This window comes from Equus quagga, chromosome 9, assembly GCF_021613505.1.
Source record: "Equus quagga isolate Etosha38 chromosome 9, UCLA_HA_Equagga_1.0, whole genome shotgun sequence".
NCBI lineage: Eukaryota > Metazoa > Chordata > Mammalia > Perissodactyla > Equidae > Equus > Equus quagga.
Window position 1 is genome coordinate 71,693,837 of NC_060275.1, and position 12,316 is coordinate 71,706,152.

Sequence of the window (12,316 nt, forward strand, 5' to 3'; positions counted from 1 at the left end):
CTACCATTCTACTGAAACTGCTCTTATAAAGATTAACAGTGGCCTCCATTTTTATGATTTACTCCAGTGAAATTGTTGTGACAAATTACCCCAAAACTTAGAGGTGTAAAACAACCGTTTATTATGCTCAGCCATTCTGTGCATCAAGAGTTCAGACAAGGCACAGCAGGGACACCTTGTCTCTGTTCCACAATGTCTGGACCCCGTCTAAAAGATTCAAAGCATGGGGACTGAGTCATCAGAAAACTTGATCATGTGCATGTCTGGTGATTGAGTCTGACTTTTGGTTGCGAACCTCAGTTCCTTTCTATGTGCACTTCTCCGTGTGGTCTCTTCATTTTGTGTTAGTTTGGGCTTCCTCACAGCATGGTGGCTGGGTTGCAAGGGTGAGTGTTCCAAGAGAGAGGCAGACGTAAGCTATATTACCCTTTGTGACTTAGTTTTGGAAGTCATGTGGTGTCTCTTCCACTTTATTCTATTCATAAAGGCAATCAGAAAGTCACACTGAAGTTCAAGGGGAGGGTAAATAGGCTCTGCCTCTGGATGAGGGGGTGACAACCTGAAATAATTGCTGTGACTATTTTTGGAAAATACAGTCCCATATCTATATTGCTAAGTTAATTGTCAGTTCTCTGTTTCTATCTTACTTGACCTATCTCTAGTATTTGACAGTTCACCACTCCTTCCTTGAACGCTTTCTTATCTTGGGTTTCAGGATATCAAACTCTAGATTTTCCTCTTACCTTACCTGGTGCTCCTTCTAAGACTATTTAGATGGTTCTTCCTCATCTTCTCAAACTCTCCAGGTCTGAAACTCTTCTTATTTCTGTACATTCTTGCTTTTCTGAACTCAGCCAGCCTCATGGCTTTAAATATCTGTATGGTGATGACTGAAATTCTAACTTGAAACTTTCCCTGAACTCCAGGCATGTATATCCAACTGCCTAATCAGCAGCTCTACTAATAGACACCTTAAATTTCATGTGTCCTAAACTGAATTCTTAATCATCACTCCCCTGCATCTTGCTGAATCTATTTCTTCCCCCACCTTTCCCGTCTCAGTAACTGGCAACTCCATCTCTCCATTGCTTAGGCACAAACTTTTTTAGTAATAATTAACTCCTCTCTTTCTTTGACACTCTATACACAGGATGTTAGGAAATCCTGTTGGCTCTATCTTGAAAATATATTCAGAATTGCACATTTTGTTCTGCCTCAATATTATCCTGGTCCACATCTTGCTTGGATCATTGCAATAGCTTTCTAACAGGCTTTCTTGCTTATGTTCTTCCTGGCTGTAGTAACCAGAATTATACTGTTAAAACGTAATTCAAGTCATGTCATTTCTCTGTTCAAAATCCTCTAACTGCTTATCATCTCAGCCTAAGTCCTTAAAATGGCCTACAAAGCCCACATGATCTCAACCCTATTTTCTCTCTGACCTCATCTTCTGTTCTCTACCTTACTTACTCTGCTCTGGTCACACGGGCTGCTTTGCTGCTCTAGGAACATGGCAGTCATATTTCTGCACCAAGGCTTTTGCACTTGCAGTTCCCTCTGCTTGGAGCCTCTTCCCCTGAATGTCCCCATGTCTCACTTCCTTATCTCTTTCAGGTTTTTGCTTAACTGTCAACTTCTCAGTGACCTTATATGACGAGGTTATGTAAAATTACATTGCCTCTGCCCTAGCACTCCCTGTGTTTCTTCCCTGCCTTACTTTTCTCCATAGCACTTATAAATCATTGGATATACTCAGTATATATATTTTTAATTTTTTTGGTTTATTTTCTGTTTTCCTTAACTAGAACGTAAGCTCCATAGTAGGAGGATTTTTGCCTATTTTATTCACCATTTCATCTTTAGCTCCTAGCTGAGAATCTGGCAGGTAATAGATGGTCAACAAATATTGTTAAACGAATAAAAATTTTTTACTTTAGATTTTCTTATAAGGCTAAGAAAATTATAAGGCACATGTCAGTGAATCAGCAAGATCTAGATCCAGATAGTACTACAGAAGTGGAAGATGTTACAGATGCTGAAGAAGAACTTATTAAAGAATGTGAAGAACTGTGGAAAGATGTGGAAGAAGTAAGTATCAAGAGATAAAAGTGATATATCAACTAATTACTATAAGATTTAAATTTAATTTCAATAATAGATTTAGGAAACAAATAATTATGCTGGTTCCTGAAAGCCATTGTATTATATGATAAATATTTATATAGTTTTTAGACTTATAATCATTCATTCAAGAAACTTTATACTAGGTGAGCTGTAGAAAGAGAAAAAATTATAGCAATCCTGGCCCTCAATGAGATTATTATCTAATGGAGGCAAAAGCCATTATATTAGAAGTATTGTGGCAGAAGTGCAAAGACTATACTTAAGAGAAGTACTAAACATAGACTAAAGAGGTCAAGGATACTTTCTAAAAGAAGTAATAACTGAATTAATTTCTAAAGGGTAAATAGGAATTAGCCTATGAAAGTGGGAGCAGTATACAAAGCAGAAAGAACAAAATATATAAAAGTTGGGAGAGTTTAGAAAAATCTAAGTAGAATATTATGGTTTATGTAAATTAGGAGAAGAAGGACTTGTGGAGTGAAACTGGAGAGGTAATTAGGGGCAAGAACATGAAGGATTTTCTTGAGTGTATACTATGAGGAGCCATTAAAGGATTATAAACATGAAGTGACATGATGGGTTTTGTAGTTTGGGAAAATCACTCTGGTGGTTTTGAAGAAAATGGAATGCAAAAGAGTGAGAAAACAGATAGAGGGCCGGCCCGGTGGCTCAGTGGTTAAGTTCGCACGTTCCGCTTCGCGGCGGCCCGGGGTTCGCCGGTTCAGATCCCGGGTGTGGACGTGGCGCTGCTTGGCAAAAGCCATGCTGTGGTAGGTGTCCCACATATAAAGTGGAGGAAGATGGGCACGGATGTTAGCTCAGGGCCAGTCTTCCTCAGCAAAAAGAGGAGGATTTGCAGTAGTTAGCTCAAGGCTAATTTTCCTCAAAAAAAAAAAAATTAAAAAAAAAATAGAAAACAGTTAGAAAGAGCATTTAGGAGGCTCTAGTAGTCTTGTTAAGTACTGAAGGCCTAGATTCTGTCATTGCAAAGAGAGAAGAATGGATTCAAGAGATATGAAGGAGGTAGAATCAAAAGGACTTGGAAGTCACTTGTGAAATGGGGAGGAATTATGGGTAGTTTCAGGTTCATGGTTTGAGCTATTGGGTGGTTGGTGGGGTTATTTCCTAAGATAGAGAATATAGAAGTGAGGAGAACACATAATTATGGAGTTTGAGTGAAAATATGGACTAAGTTAGAAAATGTGTTTGAAATGTATGTACATTTTCTGGGGTAGTGCAACAGAACCACTTCTGGTACACTACAGGATGTTGGTAAAAATTTGTTCTACTTATAGTAGTGTAATGGATGATATATAGGCCACAGACATTTTTCATATCCTGTTCTGTCCAGTAAAGTTTCAGATTAGGACAGGTTAGTGGCTCTTTTGCTTTAAAAAGATTTTTTTTAACGTAAATCTTTGGTACTCCATCATTAAGTGTATTTTCAAGGTAATTTATATAATCCTTTTTTTTGCTTTTGTTATTTTTTCACTATAGAAATTTGAATTTAAAAATATAATTTTTTTGGTAGAAGAATATTGTAACTATAAATAAGTACAATTAAAATTTAAATTATTCATATTTTTACCTCAGATATAATCACTCTTAATGGTTGTAGATTTTTTTTTGATGGCATAGAAACACTGTCTCCTGAAGACTATTTTCTTATGATCTTAACTATCTTCTTACCTCTTTTATTATTTTTCTATAATGCTTTCCCTCTTATTCTCTTATTTTCCATTTTTCCAGTATCTGGCTTTTAATTCACTCTAGCTATTTTTGTTTTGTTTTTCCTTATGCTCATTTTCTCATTCTGTATAAAAGGCTAGTATCCCCTTTTGCTTTTCATGTATTCACCTTGGGACCTGTTTGGCTTCCTTCCCGATCCTCTTGCTTAGAAAGGGGGGAATTAAACAAACTCTTCTCTTTCATCAGATATTTGTATATTTAGAGGAATATTACATTGAGTGGTCTAAAAGGGGAGAAGAAGAGAATTGTCTGTGGGTTATAGTATGTGACTTGATTTTCTTTACTTTTTACATCAAGTGTCAGAATAAACTATCACTTGTTGGAACTGAGACACTCACTGAATCAAATGCTCAGGTATGAATCCTTTTTATCTTCCTAAAATAGCTAAGTGGAATTCATTGTATTTTGGATAAGAAGTATATTTGTCTATATTTATCCCAAGTGTAATAGCTGTGTTAACAGCTGTGTGCCTAATCATTTGGAAAATACTCTTTCTGACTTAAGAAAGTATTCTAAAAAATTTTTGACTAAGCTGTTATAAATAAATAAGAGAATATTTTCTTTGTTATATATCTTTTAACAGCTACATATACATTTAACTGTTGAGTGACTTGCTCTTTGGCTGCTATTATGATACCTGTTAAAAGAACAAAGACTGTCTTACTTTGTGTTAGGTACAGCAGCCACAGTTATTTTAATATCTGTATGGAATCTTAACTGATTTTACCCTAAGCTTAACAAAGGATTATTATCCATTTTAGTAATCAAAGACCTATGGAATTGGTTTACGAATAAACCAATGGATAAAGTTGAACAGAGTAACAGTTTAAAATGTGAGTAAGATGGTAGTTTCAATCTGTGGGAAAGTGATGAATTAATTAATAAATGGTAGTGGTACAACTAGATATCCATCTGGGAGAAAATAAAATTGGACTTCTATGTCTCATTATATAGACATAAATTCTAGATAGATATGCCGTACGTATCTTATAAGAAAAGCTCAGAGACTATTAGTGCAATCTAGGGACAGGGGAAAACTCTTGGCTAATAATAGAAATCTAGACATTATAAAAGAAAATTTAGATGTATTTGACCATATAAAAAGTCAAAAATATTTTATTGATAAAAATTCTAAGAACAAAGTCAATGATACAAATGATTTCAATGAAAGTTCTCCAGAACTTTTGGGAGCATATCAAAAGACATAGGAACCAATTGAAGGCACTCTTGTTGCCCAAATTTGGTATCATGTGAGCATCAAAAGGAATAATGGCTTTGATTTATTATAGCTATGAAAAAATAAAAGTCTATGAGCATAATAATACTCAATAAAAAATGAGAATGAGAGAGATAAGGAAAGAAGGGGAAAAAACTAATTTGTCACTTTTGAAACTGCCTATTGCACTAGATCTTTAATCTAAAAATGGATGATAAAGAATTAAGCTGTCTTTTGGAAAAATTTTTTTATCCATCAAATATAGAGTTCTATGGTACAGTGTAAAACTGATTTTTTATTTGGAAAAGCTTTATACAGTAAATAAGCTATCATCTGGTTTTCTTGGGAAGTGTGGTTCTTATGTTGTAGAAATTGAGACCTCCTGACTGAGAATCATTTGGGATGGGGCCTATAAGTGTCCTGAATGATTTTCATGCAATAAGCCAAACGCTGGCTTTGAGGGAAGTGCTTATGTAATTGTAAATGTGCAATGTCCTGAGATATTCAATAATAACGTTATCTAAAGAATTCACAAAATGCCTTTTCCTATTGTATTGAGGGTCCCCAAGAATACTCCCAGGTTGATGATTCTCTAAGGGGACTCATAGGACTCAGTATATGGTCATACTCCTGGCTGAGATTTATTACATTGAAAGGATACAGAATAAAACCAGTAAAGAGAAAAAGAGATGGGTGAAGTCCAGAGGAAACCAGGTGTGAACTTTCAGAAGTCCTCTCCCAGTGGAGTCACTTAAGACGTGCTTAATTTCCCCAGAGAGTTCTGATAAGTGTGAAATGTTGTCTACCAGGGAACCTCCTTAGAGACTCAGTGCCCAAGGTTTTTTGTAGGGGCTAGTTACATAGCCACCCTCTGCCTAGCAGTTATCAAAATACCAGACTCCCAGAAGGAAAGCAGGTATTCAGCAGAAATCATAATCTTTGCACATTTTAGGCACAGAGAGCCAGTCTTATCAGTTAGGTTAGTGGGAACCATTTCAAAATTCAAATTCCCAGATGCCAGACAAGAGCCTTTAAGGATAGTCTCAGACTTGCTTTGTTAACTCTTTTCTGCACACCTAATAACTTCAAAACTTCAATATTAAAACTCAGTTCATTTTCTGAAGCAAGAAGTTGGATATTTTAAATGAGAAAATGGCAAGATTTCTCAAGTTTTTGTGTTTAAATCACTTTAGAAATACTACTGTTACTTTCTTTTCTTAGAAAATGTTGTTTAATTTTATAGCGAGATCAGAAATAATTTGGGTATTTGCCTTACCTGGGCTTTGGCAAGGTAAGAGCTGTGCTTCGTCAATACAGTGTGAAGTTGAACTGTATGAAATTACTGGTTTTTAATAGGTTGAAAAATGAATATCGGTAACTATATGTTTCAACTTGATATGTACAGAAAAAGTGATATGGATTCCTTATCATTATGATGGTTTTGTCTATTTTAGATACTACTTTCTAAGAATTTGTTATCCTTTCCTAGTGATAATAATAATTAACATTTATAAATCGCTTTATAGTTCACAAAAAACTTTTTCACATTCTTATTTAATTATTTATAAGAAAATAATGTTAAACCCTCCTTTGGTAAAAATTTTAAATAACTGTAAATGCATTTTTATATAATTATATAAAGCATTCAAAGAGACCAGTTTCTTTTTCCTTTGACTGTTTAACAGGCAATGTTATGATACAGAGCAGAGTCTTTGAGCTACCTGCTCTGTATCGTAGAATTGGGTTAGAAAAGACAGTACTTGGTGTCCTTTTAGTGTAAATATTACAGTAATACCGATTGCATTTTTGAAATGTGAATTTTTGATCTGTCTGGCTATTAATAAGGATTATATAGAGGAGATAAAAAATGTTCTGAAATTTAACTTTAAGCGTACATAGACTTTAATTTTATGGTCTGATCAAGCGACAGATTTATCACATAGATTTGTAATTATCAGAATTATAATGATTGGAGCCGCCTAATATCAGAGACATATCCATCCTAATTTATCTTTGGCTAAAGGGGTGCACAATTTAAAATTTGTGTAAAAAATGTTGGCAAGAAATAGCCTATTTTTTAAAGAAATATTGGTTTAGAGAATAAACTTAATGTATGTATGTTCTTTTATTTTAGGTTGAGTGGTGAAGTAGAATTGATCTTTTTTTAATACTATATCATTAGTATAACAGTCAATTTATGAGCTATGATTAGTATGTTTTAAAGCAGAATTCTGTTTGGAGTGATAATCTTTTATAGTTTAGCTAGGTAATTATGTTAGCTATTTATGTTAGAAACTTGTATTAAAGTATAAGAATGTCTATACTTTCGTCTATGAATGGCTATGAATGGCATTCAACAAGAAATGATTTTGTCTTATTCTCTTGTTCTTTTTTAATAGCTATCATTATTAATTATGCAAATGAAATGTTTGACTGCTGAACTCAGTCAATGGCAGAAAGAAACTCCTAAAAGTAAGATTCTTATTTTTAGGTTTATATTTTTGTAAACAAATTACTGTAATGGCAAGTTAATTTAGTGATCACAAGAAGAGTTACAAGATCCAGTTAGCCTTCTTGAAATTGCCTAAATTCCATTGATATTAGAAAGCCACCTCAGTTTTCTTTCTGTTTGCACATTGTTTTCTGCTTATTTTATTATATAGATAATAAGAAACATATCTGTCTCACGTTAGAGTGTAATAATTTTGATTATGGAGACCTTATTATAGCCATCATTTTATCCTCATAGATACTATCTTATATGCTCAGTAGAAACTATAAGTTGTTTCTTAATGAATGAAACTTATCTAGTATAAGAGAAAAGTTATTTTAGATACTTATTTATGTAAGGGCCGCATAGATTGTTATGTTGCCTCTTGATTTGTCCAGCAGAGGCCGACTGTATTTTTGCCTTTAGTTGAGATATAGAAGATGGCTTAAAAATCTGTAGTTATAATACCCAGCTGACCATGTGTGTACCTGTATTTGTGGTCTATATAAATTGTACCCTCTTTTTCCATGTACATCTTCCTTCCCCTTTCTCCTACCCCTCTGTCTCCTTTCCTTTAACTCCCTCCACTTCCCTTCTTAGTCTCCTTTGTTGGCTTATCATTCTCTATTCCAGTTATGGGGATTCTTTTCTCCTCATTCTCTTCCTAGATAATTTCATCCATTCTTGGTTTTAATTACTATATTTACGCTAATGTCCTCCATTGTTCCACGTCTTCGCTACCACTTAGTAGTCTTTTTAATTTTAGCACTTCTGGTAAGTATATGTATATACAATTGTGATTTTAATTTGCATTAAACTTTATATCCTATTGCCTCCTCAGCACTATATTGAGCATCTCAAAGGCTGCTCATAATCTGCTGTTAAAATCTTGGTGTTCTCCCGAGGACTGTGCTCAGCTGTTTTTGCTTCTTACTCTGTATGTTATTCCAGCATTATATTTTCTGCTTCTGTTTTTGTTTATTATATCTGTATTAATGACTTGTGTAGTAGTTTGCTAGGGCTGCCCTAACAAAGTACCATGGACTGGGTGGCTTAAACAACAGAAATTTATTTTCTCACAATTTTGGAGGCTAAAAGTCCAAGATCAAGGTATTGACAGGGTTGGTTCCTTCTGAGGCCTTTTTTCTTGGCTTATAGATAGCTGTCTTCTCCTAGTGTCTTCACATGGTCTCCCTCTGTGCCCATCTGTGTCCTAATCTCTTTGTATAGGGATGCCAGTCACGTTTAAGTAAGGCCCATCTGAATGACCTCATTTAACATAATTGCCTCTTTAAAGACCCTATTGTAAGTACAGTCACATTCTCAGGTACTGGGAGGTTAGGACTTCAACGTGAATTGGTCTAGGGGAGAGGCACGATTTTCATAACAACTTGCAAATCTATATATCCAAATCATACTTATATAGCTTTCTACCTTAGAGAGATCATTTCCAAAATATTCTATAGATTCAGATTCATGTCTCAGATTCATGAACTGATCTCTGTTCCCAAAATATTCTACAGATGCCTCAGATTCATGGTCTGATCTCTGTTGAATGGAATCTATTTGATTAGACATAAATTTAATAGTCCTTCTAGATTCTTCCTTTTTCATATTTCACATACAGCCAGTTATTAACTATTGAGCCCTACTGCCACAGATTTAGTTTAGGCCTTCATCACCAATCCATTAGATTATTATAATAGACTTTTTACTTCTTGATCAAGATATTTTTAATTAATTGTAGAAACTTTCAAACTTAAAGAAAAGTTAAAGGTCCAACTTCATTCTTTTGCATGTGTATCGAGTTTTTCCAATACCGTTTGTTGAGATAACTGTCTTTTCCCCCATTGAATTGTCTTGGCACCCTTGTCAAAAAAATGTGAGGATTTATTTCTGGGCTCTGTTCTATCCTGTCGGTCTATATGTCTGTCTCTATGTCAGTAGCATACTGTTTTGATTACTGTAGCTTGTAGTAACTTTTGAAATTAGAAAATATGAAACCTCCAACTTTGTTCTTTTTTCCCCAAGATTGTTTTGGCCATGTGGGTTCCCTTGAGATTCTGTGTGAATTTTAGGATGGATTTTTCTGTTTCTGCAAAAAACATTGGGATTTTGATAGGGATTGCATTGAATCTGTAGCTCACTTTGAGGTAGTATTGACATCTTAACAATGTTAAGTCTTATAATCATGGAACACATATGTCTTTCTATTTATTGGTGTCTTTAATTTCTTTCAGCAATATTTTGTAGTTTTTAGGATACAGATCTTTTGCCTCCTGGGCTATATTTTATTTCTAAGTATTCTTTTTGAGGCTATATATCGGAGTTTATAATTTTTATTTTTCTTATTATCATCATCCCTTACATACACACCTTGTCCTGGTAACCCCAAACACACAGGCTGCCATATTGGTCAAGTACCCTTCTTAAGGTTGCCAGTTTCATAGGCTGCCACACTGTAAGGATTTTAAAAATCTTTATATTCTTAGAACCTGCCGTATTGTATTGGTTGAAATGACTGAATGAATATTGAAATGCTTCTCTTGGCCAAACTGGCCAAGAGGAAGATTTTTAGACTTTGTGTTCTTAAAATCCTTCTCACTGCATTTTTGATATGAATAGTAGCCCTCCTGAGACTTCTAATCAGTTCTAATATAGAACCTATGAAGCACATCTAGGAAGCTCTTTCCTATTAGAAGACCCTATAGAATAGCAGATAGCTTAGAAAGTTTTTGGTAGCATGTCATTTGAGAAATTTTAAATAGCACTTTGTTAGGAAAGGTAAACTTTCCTAAGTATATGGGTTGAACTTTTCTAAGCATAAGGATTTAATTTTGCTATACAAAATTAAAATGAAATATTAGTTTGTGCTCATCAGATTGGCACAAATTTTAGAAGAGTTTATATCTTTTGCTGTTTCTTATTCATTGTTCATAGAAATTCTTTAGAAAAGAATCTGGCATCCTGTATTAAAATTCAAAATACACATTTCCTTCTGTGAAATTCCATGTCTGGGAATCTGTCCCACAGAAATTAAAGCACAAATACATAAAGACACAAATAAAAGAATGTTACTGTATCATTGCTTTTTGTGGCCAAAGCTAGACATAAATTTAATGCTATCATTAGCAAAACCACTGAATACATGGTATATTCACCCTGTGGAATATTATGCAGCGACTTAAAGTTATTAATTAGAGTTATACTAGATCAATAGAAAGGATTCTCATGGGGCTTTTTTTGAGCAAAAACAAGATACGAATAATATGTGTGCTATGATCCCATTCTTGTAAAACCAGCAATGAAATAATTAATAACCCTTGGATGTATATGTATATATATGTATATGTATGCATGCATAGGATCATATGAGTACAGAAAGAAATATTAAGGAACACATTATAGATTATTAATTTTGCTTCTGAGGGATTGAGAAAACAAAACAAGAAAGGAAAAAGGTACTAAAAACAAAATGCATAAATATCACATTTGTCTAAAATTATATATGTTGGTTATATATGTAAAGATGTTAAAAAACGATTTCATAAAAACTGCACACATTTCATAAAAACTTCTGTAATATGTACATAGAAAGGGAAGAGAGTTTCCTAGAAAGCACAAAATCAAATTTTTGATTTTTGAGGGTTAACTAAGCATTTGTATAATTTTGTTTCATTTTGTTTCTGTAGTAATTCCACTGAATGAAGAAGTTCTGCTAACATTAGGAAAAGAAGAGGTAAGTCACTTAATGAATTTCTATAACCCCAAAAATTTATTACTAGAAGTGTTTTGGATAAGTTCATGACATAAGAAGTAGGGTGAAACCACTTTAAAACCATATTAATTTTTCTATTTTTATCTTAATTATGTTTTATTAAACAGAATATTTTGAGTTTTAAAATTTTTGAATTCAATCCAAAAATTTGAATTTTGAACTCAATTTGTATATCAGAACTATCACTAAAGTTTAATATGTAAACTTTTACTCTTGTATTTAATTTTTAGTTTATTAAACTCTCTTCATAATAAAGAAGAAAGGTTAAGCTAAATTGTCATACATATCCATCTTTCCTTCTCAAAACTTAAGATAAATGTCAATACAGACATGTTTTTAAAGTTTAATTCCATTTGGTCAAAGTATAGGAGAGAAGATAGACTCAAACAGGAATTTTAAACAAGGTTGTAGAACATGCAAAGAGATAAGTATCTGTGTGCCCTTAGAGACAGAAATAGTGATTAAAAGAGAGATTATCTGCCTTATAGAATTGAAGAAAGGCTTGGAATTTGAAGGAACCTGGTACTGCAAAATTCAGGGTTCAAGCGTGTGCTAAAAACAAGGTTTCTTTAAAGTCAGAACACGGACTATTAGAATTTTTCTCTCTTATAGTCAAACAGCTAACTTTTTATTCACATACCTGAAAACTGGAGGTATATGGCATAGAGGCATTAAATTATTGAGGCTCTGGACTCAGGGACACCAGGTTGGGTGTTTAGTAGGGGTGGTGTGCAGGTCAAAAGTCAGAAAGCTCAAGTTAACATTTTCATACAGTTTGGTGGAAGTACCAGCTCTTCTCCCTGCTCTGTCTCTAGAGGTTCTGTAGCCTGGTATAAAAATAGCCTCCAACAGGAGATAAAATAATCTCTGGAAAATCTAAATGGCCCAAGAAAAAAGATCTATAAGTATTAATAAATGGAAGTCCCTGGTAAAAAAGCAGGGTGGCTGTACTAACAAA

The 12,316-nt window shown here is 33.9% G+C and overlaps 1 protein-coding gene across 2 annotated transcripts in view; it reads left to right on the forward strand.

Moving 5' to 3' along the window:
• CENPK (centromere protein K) overlaps nucleotides 1-12,316 on the forward strand; it is a 40,091-nt gene that overhangs the window by 4,588 nt on the left and 23,187 nt on the right. For both annotated transcript variants that reach the window (XM_046671071.1, XM_046671072.1), the window contains exons 3-6: nucleotides 1,938-2,088; nucleotides 4,171-4,227; nucleotides 7,489-7,561; nucleotides 11,273-11,319. In XM_046671071.1, the coding sequence (XP_046527027.1) occupies nucleotides 1,972-2,088; nucleotides 4,171-4,227; nucleotides 7,489-7,561; nucleotides 11,273-11,319 (294 nt within the window). In that variant the 5' untranslated portion in view covers nucleotides 1,938-1,971. The remainder of the gene's footprint in view (nucleotides 1-1,937; nucleotides 2,089-4,170; nucleotides 4,228-7,488; nucleotides 7,562-11,272; nucleotides 11,320-12,316) is intronic.